At 46.2% G+C, this 24,790-nt stretch overlaps 1 protein-coding gene across 2 annotated transcripts in view; it reads right to left on the bottom strand.

The window, feature by feature from the left end:
• Positions 1-3,960: 3,960 nt before the first annotated feature.
• The window catches only part of LOC142785091 (insulin-like growth factor 2 mRNA-binding protein 1), a 65,875-nt gene continuing 45,045 nt past the window's right edge, over positions 3,961-24,790 (bottom strand). For both annotated transcript variants that reach the window (XM_075883499.1, XM_075883500.1), the window contains 2 exons: positions 20,406-20,519; positions 3,961-4,439 (listed from right to left, as the gene is read on the bottom strand). In XM_075883499.1, coding sequence (XP_075739614.1) covers positions 4,233-4,439; positions 20,406-20,519 — 321 coding nt within the window. In that variant the 3' untranslated portion in view covers positions 3,961-4,232. The remainder of the gene's footprint in view (positions 4,440-20,405; positions 20,520-24,790) is intronic.

Here is a 24,790-nt window from a genome sequence, read left to right as displayed (position 1 = left end):
TCACGCAATTCAGCAGCAGCAGCTGATCAGCAAATTCTAGGAAAAATCCATTAAGGAATAGGTGCTCTAGTGAATGGACACCACCGAGAAAAAGAACAAAAAGAAACTGTTCAAGAATGCTACAAGCAACTCTTCATTTGCAAGACGAGTGCCATCTTGAATATCCATGTCATACAGCATCTGGTAGTAAGACATGGAACCAAATCCTAAGCATCTACAAGGAGAAAAAAAAAAGTGCAGTGGGAATGCCAACTGCGTGAAGTTATACATTCATAGAACTTTCCAACGCCAGCGAACACCAAGGAACGCCATTAGAAGAAAAGCAGAAAAAGGCGAACAAGAAGCGCCATATCCAGAAACTGAAAGAACATTCAGTCTGTTGCTGAAATCCTTCATTTATCAGTCCTCAAGTCTGTAGTTTTTCAGTTCAGAAGTTGGATGTTCGTCAGTTTCCAAGTTTGTCATAGGTCATGTCAGTTTTCTCTTTTTGTAGACAGCCGCTGCGAGTTGCCAGAGTTCCAGTTATCTTTGCAGAAACTCTAGTTTCCACAGGTCAAACGATTGTGCAGGAACCCTTTGAGGAAAGCAGGGTTCTGGAATTGCAAAAAGCTCGCACGTGCCCCAAATGGAGGGGATGGGGGAAGCGAAATCAGCGGCCAGTACTTGATATGTAGCAAAGCTATGGCGTTTGAAATGCATATGCATCAAGTTGAAAAAAAAAAAACGCTCTGCAGCATAGTCTCCACCGTTAATGCATTCACATAAAACGATATCTCTGCAAGGAAATAAAAGGTCTTCCTCAAACTGTGGCAATGGAGGGGAGACGAGAGGACGCTGCGCTGAGCAAATGGGATGGTAAAACAAAGCAATTTCATTGCTGTGCGTCAGGTTGACTCGCTGCGCCAGTAGAGCACTAGTATTTCCAGTGGATGCCAGCACAGTTCGGTTGGAGACACTCAACAGAAGAAAACGACACTTTGGTGCTTGAACTGCTACCATGAGACAGCCACTTGCTCCATGCTGCAGTGGTCCATCACACATGTGTCACTGTCTGCCTTCTTCCGCTGTCTAGGTAATTGTTTAAAATATTTTGGATTCCCCAGGATTAGAGAGTAGCTTCTCGTTCCTGTAACGTACGTGTGAGGTAGTCGTCAAAGAAGAGCGCACATAGATGACAAGAACTCCTTTGGAAAAAAGGAGAGCACACTGCGCTTCCTAAACCAGTGTATTCGAAAAATTAACAAATGTTAAATCAGTCATCATCTGGAGACGTCCTCGCAGAGAGAGAGAGCACAGTCTTGAGAGAACGTTTCCGTAGCCTGTAATTCTGAGGGAGGGGCGTCGTCGGAATGAAACTGGTGCATGTTGGCGAAAAACAAAAAAAAAGGGGGACAGGCTTTTGACGTGGGAATTTTATTTAGGACGCAACAATGTTTTTAGAAGCCCCCACCCTCGCGAAAAGCCAGCAGAAGGCCATGAGCTGCTATTGCGAGTTTTCCCAAAATACCCTTTTCAGAGCCTGCTATTGGAAATTAGCAGCGGTCACATACATCTTCACTGTAGTGCTTAGCATATCAATTCATTTCTTGACTTCGCTGCAGCTACAAAAAAAAAAAAAAAACCACGCATGTGCTGCCAAACCATGCAAGGAGGCCAACACTTTTTTTTCTTCTGGACACATCCCGAACTGCAGGGAACGAGAGCTTTTCTTTTTCTTCCAGTGCTCGTGGCTCCCCTTGCAAATCTTTTGTGTGTGTGACGGCAATGCAGTTGTGATGCCAGCTTCAACGGTAATAACTGCTTGCAAGAGGGAAAGGGGTGGGAAACAACTGAACTTATTGGAGAAACTTGGCACATAAACCAACCAATAACAAGTCTTGCTCGTGTTTTTTTTTCCTTTTTCCTTTGTGTCTTTCACAAGTTGTACGCACAGACAACCCAACAAAGGCCTCAACATTTCCTCGCAGATCATTTCAGAGCCATAACCCTTCTGAGGAGATACAGCAGATGTGTGAGAAATTGGCTGCTTGGCAATGCAGGCGTGCACGCAAAATCATCAGCCTTCAACTATCAAAACAACTTGGTAGCATTTTTTTGCTTTGTTTATCTCTCTGACAAACATATGCCTTTCATTTTTTTTTCCTTTCCATCCATCTAACACGCAATGCGTCGCATCACATCAGGTCATCGAGCATCCAAAAAAAAAAAAAAAAAGAAGAGAAAGTGTCGCGGCAAAAGGCGCCACTCTGTCATGGAACACCCACCCACACACCACACACACAGTCATTCACACATGCATACGAAAAAAAAAAAAGTTTCTCCAACAAGTATCAAAAATAAAAGCTCTCGTTCGTCGCGTAACATTTATACAATAAAAAATGGGAGGGGCGGAAACACAAAACACGACACGTGTTTCTTGCCTTCGTCAAAACGCCCCTCCGTGCTCAGCATGAGCGGCAGACTCGCAACACTGACTACAAAAGTTCAGCCGGCTCCACCGGCAAATACAGCTGCTATTTTCGTCACGAGTGCCGCCTGCCGCGAAACTTCGCGTTTCATTTTTTACAAACACATGTGTAACGTGCCACACAAAGCTTCACTTGTGGGATAAAAAAAAAAAAGAACACGCACCACTTCTTTTTTCAAGTCCAGGCAGCCAACTGCAAAAGCTGATGCCTTCACCCCTGTGCCCAAGGTGCGGAGGGGGCAGAAGGGTGCCCTCTACGTCTTGTTGCTATTAGGAGGCAGATTAACACCCCCTAAAAACCACTGGGCCATCACATTAAGCCACTTAAACCAATGTGAGACTCCAATGGCCTTCAACCAGAGCACGCTTGTGGTGTTCTCCTGAGTCCCAACGACGACTGCTGTTTGCAAGCACTCAGAGCTCGGCATTTCTTTCACAACACACACACTCGCCCACACCACGTGCTCTGCTTTTTCCGCTACTGAGAACGTTGTCTGGAGCCGAGCACACAGTATCGCAGTGGATCTTGCTCAAAAACAGAACTCCATTCACGTGCTCCTTAGAGATGCAATCCAGGGGCTTCCTACAGCATGCAAGGCTATGCACAAGCTGGTGCACCCTGGTGCCTCGATGCCACTGGCAAACCATGGAATGATCGGCCGATGTCCCCTCCTCTTCCTACGCCAGTGTCAATCTGGTGGTCCACATAGAATCAAGTGTCTAAGGGTTCCCTTCCTCCCCCTCACACCCATACATAATATTATATACACAATGCACACACCTCCTCCACACACTCCCTCCCTCATTACTCTCCCCCGTGGAGGAGCACTCTCTCTTCCACACTTGCACCTTGTGTCGCTCAAACTCACTTTTTACACCATTTGTTTGTTTTTTTCCATAAAGAGAGAGAGAGAGAGAAAGAAGAAAAAAAATGTGACATGTTGATGAAGAACAAGATCAACAACATCATCAACTGCCCTGCTCCCTGCCACCTACTCCCACGATAATTTTTCTTGTGGCCAACACTCCAAACGCACCTCTACGAGGAAAAAGGAATAAAAGGACTGAACAGAATTGAGCTAATTTTAGGATCTTACACCAACCAACGCATTCCATAATTACAGTTCTGAAACTGGCCATCTTTGGTGATGCTTGTGCCCAACTCCCACAAGACCAGAGGCACCCCGAGAAGCGGGGCGAAGTGTACACCAACATGGATCTGCATGATTGGCCATATGCTGGACACACGAAAAACCAAAGCTTTCAACCTAAGCGAAACTGTGGCAGCAGCAGGCTCGCTTCCCAGTAGACTAGGTGCCATTTCTGCAAAGTGGTTTTCGCTACACTGGCTGCATGATGTTAGTGCCTCCAAGCCCAAGCAGCTGTGTTCAGTTATTACATTTAATATCAGTAACAGGTCTTCCTTGCAAAGCAAAGAAAAATAAAATCTGAGCAATACTTTCAAAGAACGAGGTCACTTTAAGGTAATAAGCACATTCACAGAGAAACTGAAATTGCAATCAAACATCAATCTCGAAAGGAATTTCAAAGCTCTACCTTAGCCCTAGTTTATGCAGTAATATTCTGAGCATGCCCCGCAGGAATTCTTAGAAATCCATAGGGATCAGCAGCCCTTATTAACGAAAACTTGTGCACAAGGACACACCCCTTTCAATATTGTCGCTGCAGCAGTGCGAGGGAGTCTGGCCACAAGAAAAACAACATTGTCGGAGAGACGGCCACCCAATCAACTCGTACATGTGCCTCAGTTGCTCGTTGTGGGAGAGCCAGCAGGCTGCTGTGGCTGCGAGGAAGAAGATGACGATGGAGGCGAAGGCTGCTGCTGTTGCTGCCTACTGCTGTTGTTGCTGCCGCCCCGGCGTGGTCCCATTCGTGGGTGCATGGGGTAGGGACCCTGGCCACCAACCATCTGGTTGCGGTTCACCAAGGCCCGGATCTGGCGTTGGGCCGCCTGCAAGGCAATGCACAAAATCGCGTGCGATCTAGCCTACAAAACAGCCGGACGTATTAAAAAAAATGATTTCAGGTGTCACAGAACGGAAAAAAAATGTTCTAACTAACCAAATTATCAACAGTGTTAAAAAACAAGCAAACATCTATCTCATCTATACACTTTCATTTTGTTGATAGTGGATGGAAATACAGCAAATACGGCATGGAACATGTAATGTTTCTTGAAAAAGTGCTATAAAATCAAATTATGGAAAATCATGCTTTGTTCCTGCAGCCCTTCTATTCGATTCAGAAATATTTCCACTAAAAACTGCCTAGAAGTTCTTTTAAAATTTTGTTGCTCTGGTCATAGACTGTAATTACTGCCAAAAACACAGATTTTCAAAAAATCGTAGCACTGCAATGGCGCGGCTAGGCGCCATTGCTATAGGCTCGTTAAAAAGAGCATTTCTCTATGTTCAAATTCTTTGCTTTAGCTCGCTCCCCCAGGAAAAAACAAGTGTGTAATAAGCAAATGTCCAAATATCGCCTCAAGGCCTCTGATTGGCCGCATCCGTCATGTTGCTCCAACATGCCTCTCCATTGGCCTGAACGGGAAAATGCGTCTTCCGCTTGCAATCCTTGATGCGTCATCAGGTCAATGCTGTCGAAAACCATGCCATTTAGTAGCGAGGCGTGTGCACTTGTTCTGTGTGCAAGCTCAATCACGAGGATTCAATAACCCTGAAAACATCCCAGACAGGAGTCTTGAACCGACCCGTAGGAACAGCAGTGACCGATAAGTTCTGCAAATCAGAATTTCGGACTTGTCGACGAAGACCATCGTGGAACTGCTCTTTGTACTCGCGATTGAACACTTGATGTTTTTTAAATGTTGGGCATCATGACCGGTCTTACTGCTCAGAGTTGTGCATATGCCACGGTTTAAGAATAAGTTCGGAGCAGATATTCGGCGCTCCGCGCCAGCAGATTCTGTTCGCCGATGACCCTGAGCTACAAGTAGTTGCCGTCGCGCGAGTTGAGATGGCACTACTGTATGGCATGACAGGTATTTGCGCGGTGCTTATTCTAAAATACGCACGCCGAAGAGCATCTTGCTGAAAGCTTTGAGTGCATGGGATTTTGCTGTTTAGAAATGTGTCGCCCTGTGTCTGTGAGCCCTGCCAGCGCATTTGTTCAGCTGATTTGTGCGTTGCGATTTAGCGCACGTAGACCTCAGCACTGCATACAAGTCTGAGTACGCATCAGCGACCTTGTTACAGGCTGCACCTTGAAATGGGCAAGTGGTGTTTTGTCCCAAACTGCAAGTCAGGGTATCGGATTTGTAAGGAGCGTGTATCACTTTTCAAGGCTCCACGTGAACCAGAGCGCTTGGATAAGTGGTGACGGGCAATTCCGAAAACTGACAGAGCCTTGCAGCCTTTTGACCATACGTGCGCAAAGCATTTCCCCGAAAAAGCTATCTCTGCCACATATCATGCACAATGCAAGGGAAACATCATTTTAACGCAATAGCGTTAAAGAGCTCATGTCGCAGAAAACCCGCCGCCGGCTTCAGCCCAGTTGGTTGTGAGTGAAACATCAAGTTACTGAGATAGCTGCGGGAAGTCGCTACTTATCCACGCGTGCGATCACACAGAAAAAGCCGCGCATTCGAAGAAAAAAAAGTGCAAAAGGCCGCGAGGCACGGTAGTTTCTTTGCCCTGCCACCCCTCCCTGCTTAGCTTCCAGCCCTTTCATCGGGATGATAGAAGAGAATGCAATTGCAGCATGAGATAAACATTTGTAACTCCACTCACGCTGAACAGATTCTTAAAATTTTTGTGCCGTATAATTCGTAAGGCAATAAGCTCTTCTAGTGAATTCATTCCATGGTTACTTGAAAATGTGTTTCAGGACCCCTTTAACGCATTTTGTTCGACAGGTGTCACGACGAAAACAAGTCCATCCGGCAATAATAGCGCACGCTGGTCCAATTTACAGTGTATGTGCGTGTGGGCGTGTGTGTGTATGTAACAAAGCATATGAATAAGTACGCACTTGGAGGTTGAAGGGTGCACTAGAGTCCGAATTTCGCTATCGCATTCAACACTTAAGGGGGGAGGTGGCATTGAAAAAAACTTTTTTGTTTGTTGACCTACAGCAATGAAATTTGGCACGCATACTCATAAGTGTCTCCAATAGGAAAATATGCAGTTTCATCATGATACCTTCAGTAGTTGTCAAGTTACATAATGTTACATGGTCCAATTATATGGTCTGCTCGTGGAAAGCCTAGCGCTGTAACAAAACATGCCAAGAAGCTGCGAATAGTGTTGATCGTTACTCAAAAGAAAGCTACAGAGTATGGCACTCTCAGAATTCCTTAACAAGTTCTGTATTTTTTTTTTAGAGATCATCATGGCTGCCGACGCACATTGTCAGAAACAGTGGCATGGACAAATCATCGTCTAGAAAAAAAAAAAAACAGCGTCGTAAAACAGAAATTGAAGATTGCTGTACCCACAAGCAGTGTTCAGGGATTCAGGAAAAAAAAACAAACAAGCAAAATCGGTCGAGTCATTCTCGTGCTACTCTTTCCACGAGCAATGCACAATGTCCAAAACACACTTGTGACAAAAAGCCTGTCGAAGTTTTCGACAGGCTTTTCTCAATGAACTTTCTTGTTTCTTGTTGAATATTGATGAAAATTGGCACAGACACTAACAATGACCTCACAGTGCTTCTATAAAAATTTTGAAGCGATACCACAAATAGTTTATGAGAGAAATTATTTCTTCAATGAACCACGTCGAGGGGCTGAGCATAATGTCAAGAAAACAGTATTGAGAAAACTACGTTTACAGTTTCAACTTTTCTTTACGTCTCTAAGACACCTAAAAAACGTGATCTCAGGTTTCTCTTGTGATATTTGACTTCTTTTCATGATTTACTCTTTTTCATGATTTACAAAAAACAAGTAGATTTCAAACCAAGTTCTTTAAATAAACGAGTGGTGTGATAAATATGACAGAAAAGATTGTAATTGAATAAGACCATATACTGAAATGATTACACATACTTTTTGTGGTGAAGTTGTAATTAAGTACTTGATTAAAAATAATTACAGAAAATTTTTTTATTTGGAGAGAGAGAAAGAGAGGTTCATTGCATCAGAAAAATGGATCACACCATCACTGCCTATGCCTTCTTTCCAAATAACAAAGTTATGGGCAGAAGACTGGTGGCACAGGAATTTTTAGCAGTATAATTAATGACGCGAAACGGGCATATAGATATTCATGCCCCTGATTCATACATGCTCTTTTGCCACTCTAGCCATGAAACGCATCATCATACAGGCGGTCGCGGAAACTACTCTAATCAACGAGGCCTTCATTGTCTCGGTACATTCATAGACGTTCGTTGCGATATCAAGCACGGCTCCAAGCACATCTAAATCGCATCACAAAAGCTTATTGACAGCACTCCATATGAACGTGGAGTGCGTGGCCGCGTGGACAGTGCAGCCGGCGTTCGGAGACGATGCGCGAAATGTGCAACTACGATGACAAAAAATCGGCGCGCACTTCGCTTGGCATCGCATTCTCGAGTGACGACGTGCGAAACTGCAAGCCCCTGTTCCGAGCAATCCTTGGCAGTGAGGGGGGGGGGGGGGGGGTTGACGAGCTTAACTGTGTTGTCCGCTGCCGATGCGTAAAAAGCAGTACGTGGATTAGAGAAGATAGCGAGTGATGTGCTTCATTCCTTGTGAAGAAGTACGTCGCCAAGAGTGCGCTTGCGCGTGGTTCCTGCCCGCAGTCTCGCTGTCAGCGCAGTTAGGGCTAAAGCCAACTCCGATGGCACGCCGCGCTCGTCGACCGCGTGCCCGCTCGTAGTAATCTGATCGTGCATCCGGTGCGGCCACTCGTACTAATCAGATCGTGCCGCCGCTTACAGCTTCGTTGCTTGCAAAGAAGTACGTCGCCACGAGTGCGCTAGCGCGTCATTCCTGCCCGCAGTCTCTCTGTCGGCGGAGTTAGGGCTAAAGACTCCGATGACGCGCCGCGCTCGTAGACCGCGCGCCCGCTCGTAGTAATCTGATCGTGCATCCGTTTACTGCTCGTAACTAAAGCGTAATTATATCTTAAGTGATAATCGATCCCTGAACATGTCACGAAGTAGCGATTTTCGAGAGCCATGTCCTCGCGACGCACAAGCAGCAGACGATCTCCCGGAGCGAGCATCGGGCCAATGGCGAGGCGAGCTGAGGCAACATGGCGGTTACAGCTAATCAAGGGCCTCAAAATGACCATCAAAGATTTGCTTTTTGTGCGCTTGCTGTTAAAGAGAGGAGAGCCAGCTGAGGCCGGGAAGTTAAACACTGAGAAATGCTCTTTCCGATGAGCCCAAGAAGCCGGCTCCCGGCCCAAGCATCGCGAAGCAATAATTTTTTGAAAATCGCTGTTTTCTAGCGATTTCCAGAGAAAGTTTTGCTACCTAGGTGGGTGAAACGAATATTCCGAAGCACTTCTGCACGGTTTTCAGTGTAGATATTTTGGAACCAGATAGAAGAAGGGTTCCAGAAACTGAAAACTTGAGTTTCTAAAAATCCATTTTCTTGCCATTTTTCACGATCCAAAAGCCACGTCCCCTCTTAAAGGCGAAGCTTAAGGGGAGCTGCAGGTCGAGAAGTTGCGGTTTCCTGAAAAATTTTTGCGTTCCTTTTTTCGGCTGTATTGGCATCCTTGGACTATAATACTTATGAAAATATCAAGCTGAATTTCACACGAGAAATGATCTAAAGATGCTTCCAAGTAGGGAGCGGTGACCTGAGAAATGCGCGAAAGTTGCCAAAAATGGCATATGTCGCGTTGTCCCGTCTTGAAAACGACGCGTTGGCCGCCATTTGTAATTGTGCACGCATGCTGCGAAGGCCTCCTCCTTCACAATCCACTAGTAGCATGTCTCTTATCTTCATGAAGAATGAACCAAAAACAAGAAAAACAACGCATACGTTACGCGTTTTGAATACCGCGGCAAGCAGCGCGAGGCCGCCATTGGTCGGTGGTGCGCTTCACCTCCTCTCCCTCCTATCCTTGTGGCAAAGAGCAAAGCCTCGGACGTCGCAATCAAGTTGTTCGGTGTTTCTCTGCAGTTTTGCGTCATGGCAAGCCCCGAGAAGCGCAGGCTAGATAATCGAAAGTTCAGAACTCGTCCCAAGTATCGAGAAAAACGGCGTCGGACGTTTCCCAAAGCGGCAGCGAACGCCGATGTCACCGCCGACTAACGCTCCGACTTGGGACAGGCCTAACTGTCACCGAACCCCGCGGCAACAGTGGTTGTGAAATAGTCGCTGCCGTGGAATTCGTCAGTGCATACCAAATGAAATGAATATTCTTCAAGAATGAACGTAGACCAGTAGGTGCTGCTACTGCCAACGCGCTGCTTCGCGAAATCGCTGCACTAACTGCCCGTGTGGCGGGTGCGTAATGCCCAACCTGCCGCAAATGGGAATTCGGTGTCCGAGGTAGCTGGAAAGCGCAAAGGGCTTTCGGCATTCCTCGAACTGTGCTGTGAAGATACAGATTGCCCTGAATCTACACTTCCATTCACGCACGCGTCGAGACGTACTACTTCAGCCTCGAACCAAGGGACGAGCGCTCGTTTCGACAGCGGCAGCTCATTTGATAGCTTTGCTGTAAACATAGAAGGCGGTTCTGGCAGCACGCGCTATAGGCGCAGGCCATGACCAACTTTCACAATTCTGTAAGATTCTCGGTCTTCGGAGCATTCAGTGCAAGATGCTTCCTCCTGTGCCCCAATTTGATGGAAAAAAAGAAAGGTTTCTTAATAAATGCCAACTTTTCAAACTTTCAAACTTGTCAAACTTTCATTTTTTTTTTTGACAAATTCACATTTTCCGAGCAGCTTTTTACACATATACTTATTGCATAATAACGAAACTTAGCATGCATATTCTTCAACACATGCAGAATGCAAACATCTACTTGAAATTGCAATGCCTACCAGAATTAGTTGTGAAAATATTAGGTTATTGTTTCAAAGGAGATCGAAAATAGTTATTCAATACAAATTTTTTTCTAGGGTTCAGATATTTCTGTGACATATCTGGATAAATATTTGCACTTTACAAGCTACAAGAGTCAAATAAGATCAGAGACAATGCTTTTAGTGAAAGTTAGGTACATGAAAAAGTACCCGCAAAACAACTTTTTGCTAATGTGCAGAGCGTAACTCAATAACTATACAGTATAACCTCGTTACAACGGACATTCGGATACTACGTACCAATTCGCGGCGTTATGCTGATCTCTATATCTTTTCCACTGATTGAGCTTCGTTTACAACGGACTCGGGTACAACGGACATTCGGATATAATTGACTAAATTGTGACGCCAGCAAGGTGGTCAGGCCTCCTTTACAGCGGACTTTTCTATCACAGACATCCGAGATTCAATTGTTTCCGATTTCATGCATCGCTAGGCATAGTTGCGGCACGGGAAAAGCACGCCGGCGGTGTCAACACAAGCGGCGGCCATTTCAGGGAGGCCGCGCTTGGCTTGGATTGATCTGGCTGCTGGGGCCGACTTTGACTTCTGTTACATTTAGCGAGCCATAATTTGCAATGATTGCAATGTTGTCAAAATAACATAAAGATAAAAGATAAAAAAAATCTTAGACTCGTAACGGACAATAGTGAGCACTTGCATAAAACTGTGGTCAAAGTGAAAAATAAATAGAAAGCATGCGCTTGGCAGCGGCCCCTCTCCGAATAAAAGGTTTAGTGGCGCTTATGCTCGGCCCGGCGCAGGCGCTGCTGGTGCCCTGGCGCCGTGTACTTCGCTTTGTTCAATTGGGGCAGTTGGGGCTGTTTGGCCTCATGGTTTGTCATTGTGTATCCTGTTGGCCTCTGTGCATTGCGGACGTGATCGTGGTGTGATGGAACCGATGGAGCCGAACGCATCAGCCAACGCCGTGCGTCACAAAGCGACGAAGCGCAAGCAGATTTCCCTTAAAGACAAGCTTGATATCATCGAGCAAGTTGAGAAGGGAAAGAAGCAGGTGGACGTCGCCGTGGCCTACGGCTTGTCGAAGCAGACGGTTAGCACTATCATCAACACCAAAGAGGCAGTCTTGGCGAAGAAAGTCTCAGGTGACTTGCAACCCAAGAGGTTCCGGCTCCGCGAAGCTTCATATCCTGACGTTGAAGAGGCCCTGCTGATGTGGCTTCGTGACGCCCGTTCACGAATTATACCCGTTAACGGACTGCTGCTACGAAAACGCGCGGAGCAACTTGCCGTTGTTCTTAACCAAGAACAGTTCCAGTGCAGCGAAGGCTGGCTGAGCAGATTTAAATCTAGGCATGCCATCGCGTTTAAGTGCCTTTCTGGAGAGTCTGCCAGCGTCGACGACACTGTTGTAGCCGACTGGATAGCAGATGTTCTACCTGCACACCTTGAAGGCAACGCACCGCAGGATGTATTCAATGCCGATGAAAGCGGCATTTTTTATAAGTTAAAACCAGGCAAGACTTTTTGGTTTTGGCGATGACACATGCCACGGCGGCAAGAAATCTAAGGAGCGCATTAGCGTTCTCTTCTGCTGCAATATGGACGGGAGCGAGAAAGAAAAACCCCTGGTGATAGGGAAGTCGAGAAGACCACGGTGCATGCGCAATGTGCACGTTCCCGTGAACTGGCACTCCAACAAAAGTGCTTGGATGAGAAAAGATATTTTTATCAAATGGCTACTCGATTTTGACAGCAAGATGGCGAAGCAGAAAAGGAATGTGATACTATTCCTGGACAATTGCTCAAGCCATATGCAGCTTCCCGGGCTTCATGCAACGAAGGTGGCGTACTTTCCACCGAACACAACGTCAAAAGCTCAGCCGATTGACCAAGGTATTGTGCACTCAGTGAAGTCGCGGTACCGCTCACGCCTTGCTGAGCGTTTGCTTTTTGACATGCAGCAGAAGCGGGACTCCGTGATCGACCTGAAATTTGCCGTGCAGGTGCTGTCAACTGTATGGGCGCAGATTCAGCCAGAAATCGTAAAGAATTGCTTTAGGAAAGCAGGTTTCCGAGTTGACAGCGACTGCACAGACTGCTTGCCACAGGAAGACCAACCAGATCCTGGTGTGTGGTCAGCTGTGGAGGAGGCCTTTGGGAGCCAGCAGTTTTCGGATTACGTCACTGCAGATCATGACCTGGTCAGCTCAGAGCAGCCGACAGATGAAGAGATTGTAGCCCAAATTCACCAAGTGCCTAATGCTGAGCAAGAAGAAGAACAAAATGAAGAAGGCAACTCAAGGATTGTCACAGAGGAGGTCACAACTTCTCAGGCGTTGGACTACATTCAAGGGCTCAAAAACTATTTTGAACAACAGGCCACGACTTCAGATGAAATGAACACACTTGTCATGATGGAGACACGTATAGTGTCTAAAGCTGTCCGCCACACAGTACAGGCAAAGCTGACTAGCTTCTTTCAAAACATTTATTAAATCCGCTATTTGACTATGTTTGTGACTTTCAATTCTCTCCTGTTATAACAGACTCATTACGAGTTTACGTAAATGTCTGTAGTAACAGTACATGGATTGTACAGACTCCTTTTACAACAGACCAAATCCTCTTCACTATAAAGGTCTGTTGTAACGAGGTTATACTGTAGCAGCTACACAAAAAATGATTGCATATTTGAAATCTCCATGAAAAACTATATGCATAACAAATTTTTCAAGTGTCAATGACTAAATAAAAAAAAAGTTGTTAGAGGGGTGTCTCCCCTAAAGGGGGGACGCGGCTTTGGGATCGCGAAAAATGGCAAAAAAATCTATTTTTTGAAACTCAAGTTTTCAGTTTCTGGAACCCTTTTTCTATCTGGTTCCAAAATATCTACACTCAAAACCGCGCAGAAGTGCTTCGGAAAATTCGTGTCACCCACCTGTGTAGCCAACACTTTTTCTGGAAATGGCGAGAAAACGGCGATTTTCAAAAAATTATAGCTTCGCGACGCTTGGGCCGGGAGCCGGCTTCTTGGGCTCATCGGAAAGAGCATTTCTCCGTGTTTACCTTTCCCGCCTCAGCTGGCTCCTCCCTTTAACAACAAGCGAGCAAAAAGCAAATGTTTGAAGGTCGTTTTGAGGCCCTTGATTGGCCGTGGCCGCCATGTTGCCTCAGCTCGCCTCGCCATTGGCCCGATGCTCGCTCCGGGAGATCGTCGTCTGCTGCTTGTGCGTCGCGAGGACATGGCTCTCGAAAATTGCCACTACGTGACGTGTTCATGGCTTGATAATCACTTAAGATATAACTACGCTTTAGTTACGAGCAGTAAGCGGATGTGCGATCAGGTTACTACGAGCGGGAGCGCGGTCTACGAGCGCCGCGCGTCATCGGAGTAGTCTTTAGCTCTAACTCAGCCGACAGCGAGACTGCGGGCAGGAACGACGCGCTAGCGCATTCGTGGTGACGTGCTTCTTCGCAAGCAACGAAGCTGTAAGCGGCGGCACGATCTGATTACTACGAGCGGGCGCGCGGCGGTCTACGAGTGCGGCGCGTCAACGGAGTCGGCTTTAGGCCTAACTCCGCTGACAGCAAGACTGCGGGCATGAACAACGCGCAAGCGCACCCTTGGCGATGTGCTTCTTCGCAAGGAATGTACCACATTACTCGCTAGCTCCTCTGAATCTCGTACGGGTATTTTATGCATCGGCAGCGGACAACACAGTCAAGCTCGTCACCCCCCCCCCCCCCCCTCACTGCCAAGGATCGCTCGGAACAGCGGCGAGCAGTTTCGCGCGTCGTCATTCGAAAATGCGATGCCAAGTGCAGTGTGTGCCGATTTTTTGTCTTCGTAGTTACACATTTCGCACATCGTCATCGAATGCCGCCGGCAAGTGCATTACGCGCCGGCTGCACTGTCCACGCGGCCGCGCACTCCACGGTCATATGGAGTGCTGTCAGTAAGCTTTTGTGATGCGATTCAGACGTGCTTGGAGCCGTGCTTGATATCGCCACGAACGTCTATGAATGTTCCGAGGTTAATGAATTGCTGTAGATTAGAGTTTCCGTGACCGGCTGTATGATGATGCGTTTCACGGCTAGAGCGGCGAAGGAGCATGTGTGAATCAGGGGCACGAATTTTTATATGCCCGTTTCGTGTCATTAATTATACTGCTAGAAATTCCTGTGCCACCAGTCTTCTGCCCATAACTTTGTTATTTAGAAAGAAGGCATAAGCCGTCATGGTGTGATCCATTTTTATGATGCAATAAACCTCTCTCCAAATAAGAAAAGTTCAGTGAATATTTGTAATCAATTGCTTAATTACGCTAATTACTACTTCAGCACAAAAAATGTATGTGTTATAATTTCAGTATATGATTTTATTCAATTACAATCTTTTCTGTCCTACCTATCACACCACTCCTTCATACAAAGAACTTGGTTTGAAATCCATACTTGTCCTTTGTAAAACATGAAAAGGAGTAAATCATGAAAAGAACTCAAATATCACAAGACAAACCCGAGATTACAATTTTTAGGTGTCTTAGAGACGTAAAGAAAAGTTGAAACTTTTAACGCAGCTTCCTCAATACCGTTTTTTTTTTTTTTGACATTATGCTCAGCCCCTCAACATGGTTCAATGAAGAAATACAGTCAAACCTCTTTAATACGTACCCGCTTAATATGTAACTGCGGTTTATACGTAGTAGCGAGGAATCCCCCGCCCTATCTCCATTGAACCCCATGTATTGGCTGACCGCTTAAGCCGTAGTCGCTTGTGGTGTTATGTACGGTTAGTACGTACTATTTTCGTTCTCTTTATCCATGCACAGGCCGAAAATCGGCAAAATTTCGTGCGCACAGACGGTCGATACACTCCATGTGGCGATCGGACAACAACCACCAGCGATAGTGACGTCACAACATGGCCACGATGACGTATTTTTTGCGCGTACGTCTGTTGCCGATCCCATTGTGCAAGAGCATGGCCTTCAAGATCGGTTTTTGGTAACCTAGGAATTCTCGATTGCTGGTCCCGGTAGGGGGTGCAAATTCGCTGTCGCTTTCAATCCAAGCCAAGTACGTATTCTCAACGGCTCCACAGCGTCGAGCCAGGCTGAGCTCGTTTCTTTATTCGGTCGTTAGTCCTCACTTTCCCGCAGTGTTGGTCGTGGCGGCGGTGTGGTGGTGTTGCGTTACTTACGTTCTTGTGCGGCGTGTTGTGTTTTTTTTTTTTGTTGTTTTTTTTATTCTTGTGTTGTGCGCGAGTGGTGCGATTAAATTCGCACACTAAAACTTCTTACTATGCCGAAGTACCACGTCTTGAGCGTAAAGGAAAAACTTGAAATCATTCGCACTATTGAAAATGGGGCCAAGAAATCTGCGGTAGCCCGCGATAAGAACTTGCCGCTGACTACTGTATGCGGAATTTGGAACGCTCGCGAAAAGTTGACGGGAGGCACAGACAGCGATTTGAAGAGGTGCCGCATGAGAGACTCAGCTTATCCCGAAGTGGAAAAGGCCCTGCTTCTCTGGCTGAAGAAGGCGCGGAGCATGAACCTGCCGGTTAGCGGACCCCTTCTGACCGAAAAAGCCCTAACTTTCGCAGATCAGCTGAACTGCCCCGGTTTTGCCTGCAGCAACGGCTGGTTGTCGCGGTTTAAAGCCCGCTACGGCATCGTGGGGAAGGTTGTTTGTGGTGAGGCTGCTGCAGCAGACAAAGAAGGCGCTGTTGAATGGCAGGACACCGTTTTGCAGGAAGCCTTGACAGCCTACGATGCCGCCGACATTTTTAATTTTGATGAGTCGGCACTTTTTTATTGCCTTCTTCCAAATAGGACATTGGCATTTAAAAATGAGACGTGCACCGGCGGGAAACACGCCAAAAATCGCATATCGGTCGCTTTTGGCGTAAATATGACCGGTAGTGAGAAGCTGCCACTGATGGTCATTGGCAAGTATGGAAACCCGCGGTGCTTCAAAGGCGCTCGGCTGCCATCCGGTGTTGTTTACAAGCACAACAAAAAAGCCTGGATGACAGCCCAGCTGTTCGAGGAGTACGTGCGCCAGCTGGACCGCCGTTTTGCTGCCAAGAAAAGGAGCATTTTGATAGTGCTTGACAATGCGTCGGCGCATGTCGATGTGGGTAACCTGTCGGCTATTAAGCTGTTGTTTTTGCCGCCCAACACGACAGCGCTCGCCCAGCCCCTCGATCAGGGCATCATCCGCTCTGTCAAACAGATTTACCGCAAAAATCTTTTGCGGCGGATGTTGATCGCCATGGAGAGTGCCAAAACGTACAGTATAGACCTCCTGGGTGCTATACACCTGCTTGCACACTCATGGATGCAGGTGCAGCCTGCAACGATACGGAACTGTTTCGCGCGAGCACAATTCAAGATGCCAGAAGAAGGCAACGACGAGAACATGGAGGATAACGAGGATGGTGAGGACACCGAAGACTGCGAGAGCCTCCTTGTTGAGGTGCTCGAGCGGCAAGGAGAGGGAGTCGACAAGTTCAACTTCGGCACTTTCCGAGATGTGGACGGAGACGTCCTTACATCCCCGGACTTTTCCGACAGCGACATTGTTGCCGCCATCGCACCTCGTCCCGATTCAAGCGAAAGTGAGGAGGAGGCGATGTCGAAGTGGACGACGGCCCCTCGTTATCCGAAGCTGCGCGTGCTGTGACTGTGATGCGAGCCTTCGCCGAGAAGCGTGGCCTAATGGACCGGCTGGCTCGCGGCCTCACCGACTTCGAAGATGCCGTCGTCGAGGCAAGGCCACCACGGCGGCAAGTGAAGATCACAGATTTTTTTGCTGCCTGTCCATAAATAAAGCTGGCGTGCCGGCGTGTGTGCGCGCGCGTGTTTGTGAGGATTGTGGCCTTCTTTTCTGACCGGTAAGTAGCCGCTAAACTGGCACTGACGGTTAATTCGTACATCGCTTAATGCGTACCAAAACGTCATTCCCGGCCAACTACGGTCTAACGAGGTTTCACTGTAATTTGTTTCTCGTAAAGTATTTGTGGTATCGCTTCAAAATTTTTATGGAAGCACTGTGAGGTTATTCTTAGTGTCTGTGCCAATTTTCAGCAATATCCAACGAGAAACAAAATAGTTCAATGAAAAAAGCCTGTCGAAAACTTCAACAGGCTTTTTCTCACAAGTGTGTTTTGGACATTGTGCATTGCTCGTGGAAAGAGTAGCATGAGAATGACTGGACTGATTTTGATTGTTTTTTTTTTTTGCCTGAATCCCTGAACACTGCTTGTGGGTACAGCAATCTTCAATTTCTGTTTTGTGGCCCTGTTATTTTTCTAGACGATGATTTGTCCATGCCATTGTTTCTGACAATGTGTGTCGGCAGCCATGATGATCTCCAAAAAAAAAAGAGAACTTATTAAAAAAATCTGAGAGTGCCATACCCTGTAGCTTTGTTTTGAGTAAAGATGAACACCATTCGCAGCTTCCTGGCATGTTTTGTTGCAGCGCTAGGCTTTCCACGAGCAGACCATGTAGTTGGATCGTGTAGCACTATGTAACTTGAGAACTACTGAGGCTATCATGATGAAACTGCATATTTCCCTATTCCAGACACTTGCGAGTGTGCATGCCAAATTTCATTGCTGTAGGTCAACAAATAAAAAAGTTTTTTCTCAATGCCACCTCCCCCCTTAAAGGTCCCCCAAATTTTTGCATGCACTGAAGAAATCTAGGCTAACTTCAGATGCTGAGCCTGCAATCTTACCAGGCTGTCCAAAATACCTGACTGTATAGCACAAACAGGAAAGTTCAGCGAAAACGGCTGGCTCTATTGCCAACTTGGAAGCGACGGGGGCCAAACGATTCAACTGCATCTGAAGTGCCTGACACGACCGCTGAAAGAACACCAAATTTATTGCGCGTAGAGACAGCTTCTCCACAGTGTGATGATGATGAATCAGCAGGCAAGCATGCAAAAGGTAGCGCTGTGACAGCAACTGGCCTGCTCCAGGTGAAGAGGAGGATGCTTCTCAACGCAACACTGATAGTGTGGGCCTATGCGATACAGACTCGGGTCTTTACGTGGGAAAAGTAATTTCTTGCTTCAAATCAAGAAGCCAGATTTTTTTTTTTTAGCTGCCTGATCTATGCCTATTTCGACCAAACAACCTTAAATGTAGAGTAACCAGTAAACAGAAACCATGGTACATACTATTTCTGTGATGCAGCCCTCGTAATTTTTATTAGTTTGCCATGTTTGATGCCAGACTTTCTCGTTTTTTAAAGGTCTCCAATGCTTCATCGTCACCGTCTTGCAATATTGCAAGCGCATTGCGGACCGCAGTACTTGTGACACAGCACCTTTTCATTATTGATTCGAAGGCCTTTGATATCTCTAGATGCCTCATCAAACGCAGAATATGATGGTTTGTCTCATGTCGGTGGCGTAAGGGTCAAGCTGCACAAGATATACTGCTTTAGGTAGTGCACTCGCTTCCACTGTCTCATTAGCATGGACTAATAATTATTAATAGCACAAAGATTGGCTGATGGCACTAGCCTAACAGGGTCAACTTTTGGGACCCAATGAAGTTTTCACACCATATCATGCTGCGTACACTGCCAGAGGCCGAAATCTGTACGAAGTTAACAGTAAGAATGCCAAGGGTAGTGGGTTAATTAATTAGGTTCTCCATATTATGAGGGTAAATTTCCTGATACATTAGTTGAAAGTTTTCTGACGAAGTTTTTCGTTCATTTTGCTGAGCAACAGAACCAGACAGTGATATCCGCATGTTCTCTCACACACACACACACAGACTATCACCTTCCTAATAGGTAATGTGCCTTTTCCCTCGGGCTGCTATCCTTAATGCAAACACCTCAAATTTTCTCTCCAGTCAACGCCATTTTTTTTTTTGTTCTGAACCAAAGATGCCAATGCCAGAATTTTACCGAAACGAGATTTTTAGTGAGTTCGCATCACAATGCAACCACTTTCCACAGGCCAACGTTAGCTGCTGTCGGTGCATTTATATCGCAAAAACAATGTTAGCAAATAGGTTGTACATAAAATTAAGAAATTAATTTCGTATAAATTAGAAAATCAAACAACAGTCACAATGTATTGTTTTATTGACATCCATGTACATCTGTATATCAAGTGTAATCAGCGTACATCAAGCGAGGCTCCATAGCAATAACCTTCTACACCCAGATCGAGTCATTCACTAGTTGCCTTGGCCTACCCTGCCCCGCCACGGTGGTCTAGTGGCTAAGGTACTCGGCTGCTGACTCGCAGGTCGCGGGATCTAATCTCGGCTGTGGCGGCTGCATTTCCGATGGAGGGAGAAATGTTGTAGGCCCGTGTTCTCAGATTTGGGTGCACGTTAAAAATTCCAGGTGGTCAAAATTTCCGGAGCCCTCCACTACGGCGTCTCTCATAATCATATAGTGGTTTTGGGACGTTAAACCCCACATATCAATCAATGCCTTGGCCTACCCTACGCAAGCGCTATCTGTCGCGTCAAACGTAAACAGCCCAGGTGGCGAACACAATCTCGATGCGGCACCGGGTGCAGTGTCATCACCTAACTTTTTTGACACCATGGCCTATGCCTAGCTAGCTCCACTCATGGAACAGATACGAGACGAATGCAAACTCCGTTGGCAAAGACATCAGGCTAGCGGATTAACTGCACTGTGCTTCGTCGCAAGCAACAAATCACTTCACCCAATATGTAACGTCAGCATTACTAACGTCAATTGTAACATCACTGCTGCAGATGGTTGTGTTGCATAATTATCAAGGTAAGGCTGTGCCGCAATACTTAGCTATTTTTTTAATTTCTTTTTTGGTGATTCAAATTTGGGTGAGAGAGGGGGATGACCTATATTTCTGTCCGAGCTATATTAGTTTTTACGGTACTATTCCTCACAAAGGAGGTGACAAAAAAAATGCTCACATGAGTGCTGAAGAAGTCGCCCAAAATATGCACTGGCGTTTCCTCAGTGTTGGCGTTCTGGCTCTCTTCGGGCAGCTTGATGAGTGCACGGGTCAGCCGCTGAAGCTCTCGGACCTGCCACAAACAAAACGCTTGCAATGAGCAAACCTCTGATCAATCCACAATGTTCTTCACATGCTGCAATAAGGACATGTGATGTTCAACTGATATTCACAATTTCCAATATTTTTCTAATAGTTCTTGCTATTTGATTCAATATGCACTGGAATATCACTATTCAAACTATTCGAACTTCCCGAAAACACAGTAAACGTCCGCTTGACAGCAGCCACTTCAGATTTCCTATATGCTTCACCCATCACATTCTGGCATTGCGACAAAGCTGTTTTGCAAATTCTAAGGCTTCAACTGTACTGACTGAAAAAACTGGTTCTAACATGAATATGATACAGGCAGCAGAGGTGGGGGTTCAAGTAAAGCCGCTTCCAACCCGAAATTTGTGCACACGGTTCGAGCAAGTGAATGGCAGAGAGTTTCAGCATTTCAAGCACTTCAAATTCACATTGACGTCTATGAGGTAGATCTCTATGAACTCGACCGGAGCACATGCTTGTCCATGTCCACCACATCAATTTGGCTTTCAAAAAAGTTGAAACAATAGAGAGGCTGAGAAAGTAGCGTCTTTGCTTTCCGCGTGCAAAGTGTTGTCAGTAACACTTTGGTTGCGACAAATCACATATGCAAGTACCTCTACATTGCCTCATTTGATAAGACAACTGTGAAACACCACCTAGACAAAAGAGAGAGTTTCATGGTACTATCTCACTTAAAGGAGATGCGAGTTGAAAAACCGCGATTTTTTTCGAAAAAGTCGATTTTGTGTTTTCTTGCGTTTTGTATTCCTCCAAGCCTTCTCCTTAATATATTCAAAATTCAAACCTGAGAATCAGCTAGAAGTTATCGAAAAATACAATTAAAGCACTCGCAGTGGCTCGTGAAAGTGTGAAGTTACCTGATTTTCATGCATGCAACACTTCGCTCTACGACATCGCCGGCTCTTGAAATTTTGCGTGCATGTAGGCCTAACCCTCTTCTCCCAGAGCCCACTTCGGCAAAGCTGCATTCACGCTAAAAATATCACAAAAAATCGTTTTCCCACAGCATTATAGCGTGGCGACTGGGCCTTTGAAATCGCGTGGTATGATCGGAGCCCTGCCATTGGTTGCGAGCATTCCGCCGCGCAGTCGGATGCGAGCACTTTCTTCCTTCTCCTGCTTTCACCGCGACATCGACGAACACAACAGCAGGAGTTACCGTATTTACTCTATTCTACCGTGCCCTCGATTGCAACGCGCACCCAATTTCCACCGCGAAAAAAAAAAAACAACCGTAAGACATCGATTGCAACGCGCACCCATTTTTCTCGCTGGCCCGCACGATCACACCTAGCGAAAAAACGACTCCTTTCGGGAGCGTCTTCCATTTAAATATGAGGTACGGGCGAAACTTGTGCCCATCTGACGTGTAACAGAGCATTGCCGTCACTGTAGTTTTACCGTGGACCGATGTCAGCACGCGAACTTGTTTCGCCCCCTTCTTCTCGACGGTTGTGGTGCCAGGCATGTCGAAGTAAAGAGGTGTCTGATCGGCATTCCCGATTTGCCCAAGCAGGTAGCCGTTGTTGCGCCGCAAGTTTAGGACGAACCTCTGAAAACTGTGAAGCTTTTCATCGTACTCCTTCGCAAAACTTTTCGCATATGCAGGTTCCCCTTCGGAGGAAAAAGCCTTTCCTCTTCATAAAGTTAGTTGTCCAGCACCTGCTCGCTTTAAACTGGCTCCGCATTAGACCTTTTTCTAAGACTAATTGCATAGCCCGCACTGGGAGCAGTTCTGTCGTCACGGGCTGCTGTGCCGCTCGCTGCTCAAGCACATACTCGCCGAGCAGCTTTTTAATTTGCGGAAACCGACCCTGCTGTGGTCCACTGAAGCCTTTGCGTGAAGCTTTGCTGTCGACAATCTTCTGCTTTTGTTTCCGCCGGTCCCGCACGCACGTTTCGGGAACTCCGAACGACCGAGATGCGGCCCGATTTCCGTCCGTTTCTGCACACGCGATGACTTTTCTTTTAAAATCGGCATCGTGGTGCACTCGAGTTTTTGGAGTCGGCCCTTCCACGCCGTCGATGCTAATGCACTACTAGATGACGAACTCCTCAGCACACGTACGAAGTGCCGCACATGGGAAACACATAGGCAGAAATGGCCGACGCGCCATGCCGACGCACGTAGGGGGCGGCCATTTTGGATTTGCCGATGGCAGTAGATTGACCGTAATTTTTTTGTTCGTACTCGATTCTAACGCGCATGCGATTTATGAACTCGCTTAACCGAAAAAAAGGTGCGCGTTAGATTCGAGTAATTACGGTATTACTTCCGCGCCATAGATGCCGCCGAGAAACGCTACTTTCGGTCACGGAAGTTCATTTGCGCGGCACCAGTACGAAGGAAATCACCACAAACGCAAACAGTGAGCGCCGGCGAGAGGTCCGTCTGCTGCTAGGCCTAGCCGCAGCAGCAGCGACGCATCCGATTTGGATTGTTCGAGCTTTATTCCTACCGTCGATGACTTCGTCAGCGCTTCAGAGTGAAAGATAAAGATGTCCGACGACTAAAGCAAGTGTCAGGACGAACGCGGAAGCACATTTATTTGTGAGACTGATGCAATGCAGAACCTTGTCAGTGGCGTAGTATGCTCCAACTGCGGGCGGTGCGAGCTGTCTATTTGAGTAATGTTAAGTAGACGATAAGGACTGGCATCGCTTTCGGGACTTTAGCGCCGAAATGACGCATGCGCTGCAACTGTTCTTTCTTCCACGTATGCGTCGAGCCGCGTATGTCCGTCATGCAGTGGAAGCGAGGAGACGTTTGCCAGCGGCAGTGCACGGGACAGCTTCGCTGTGAGCGTGAAGTCGGTGGTCGCACCGCGTGCGATGGGCGTCGGACACGAGCAGCTTGTGCGGGTTTTGTGCAATCATTCGTGTTAAAAAAAAAACTGGTGCGTCACAAGAACTGCCATTCGAAAAAAAAAAAAAAAAGGGTGCATACTGCTGCCCAAACCTGGAATGAGCCCGAGAGCAACGACCCATCGCCGCAATACCGAAAAAAAAAAAAATGCCCGTCGGGAGGAGACAGCTTGCAGAGACTGTAAGGGTCCCATATATAGTGCTTCTGAAACTCAACTTTTTCAAGATAGCTTTTGCTCGCATTCTCTGCGAATTTCATGCAGATTGGTTGAAGAGTATAGTATTGAACATGTTTTTGAACTTTCAAACCGCTTTTTCTCAGTTCCTCATTTTTCGACGTTTTTAGATCTTGTGCACTATAATTTGTACGCTTTACGTAGTCAGATTGCAATGAAACTTGGCATGCTTAAAGTTTACCATGTCTTGAATTCAAATAAACAACTTTCAGAGGTCTCCTAAGCACATTCAGCTGGATCATTTCGGAAGCTTGTTCCTTGAGTATGGTAGAACTCAAATTCAGCATTAGAATTTTTTTCTAGGCCAGCACACAAATGTTACACATTTCTTTGCTTTATTGAATTCTGCAATTCATTAGGAGCAACATTTGCTATCTTTCAGAGCTTTCTTGTGCTTACTACGTATTGTTGCCTAAGCTTGGACAAGAATGCATTTTTCTTTACAAATGCATGGTCTGCAATAAATTATCTAAATGAACCAAGAAAAAAATAAAAGCAGATTTGAAAAGAGGAGCTCCATCTCTATAACTGGTGAAAGTTTCATTGAGCTGTCACAAATATCTGAAGAAAAAGTTTTTCGAGGAGCACCTCCACTTAAGAATACCCTTAGGAATTCTCTCAAACTTTTTTTCTGCAATTTTGCTTTGAAGTATTTGAGAAATATTAGAAAAATATTCATGTCAATTTCCACCAATACTTCGATATTCGAATTTCCTTTGCACCAAAAATTTTGCTATTTGTACAGCTCTCCCAAAAAAAGTTGTGTAAACAAAACTACCTGTCAGAAAGCTGCAACTTGTCGAGGCTTAAGGGGGCAGACTGGTCTTTGGGACCAAAAAGTGACAAAAAAGTTCATTTTTTAAAATTGACATATTATGTATATGCAAGTACTTCTCTATCTCTCTGCAAATTTTCACACACCAGGAAGAAGTAAATTTTTTGTAATGTCATTATAACTGTCCAGATTCTTGGTGCTGTTAACATGCAGAACCTGCAAAATAATGGGGAACCGACTTTGAGGCTTCCTTGTGATTGGCCGGCACCTGTGTGTTAGAAGCTCTGCTTCGAATTTATGAGCACCTTTATGAAGATTTCAAAACATGCGCACCTTGACTGTTGCTTTTTGAAG

This window comes from Rhipicephalus microplus, unplaced genomic scaffold (genome assembly GCF_043290135.1).
Source record: "Rhipicephalus microplus isolate Deutch F79 unplaced genomic scaffold, USDA_Rmic scaffold_18, whole genome shotgun sequence".
NCBI lineage: Eukaryota > Metazoa > Arthropoda > Arachnida > Ixodida > Ixodidae > Rhipicephalus > Rhipicephalus microplus.
Note: the sequence above shows the minus strand (reverse complement) of the source record. Positions and strands in the feature narration are given on the sequence as shown.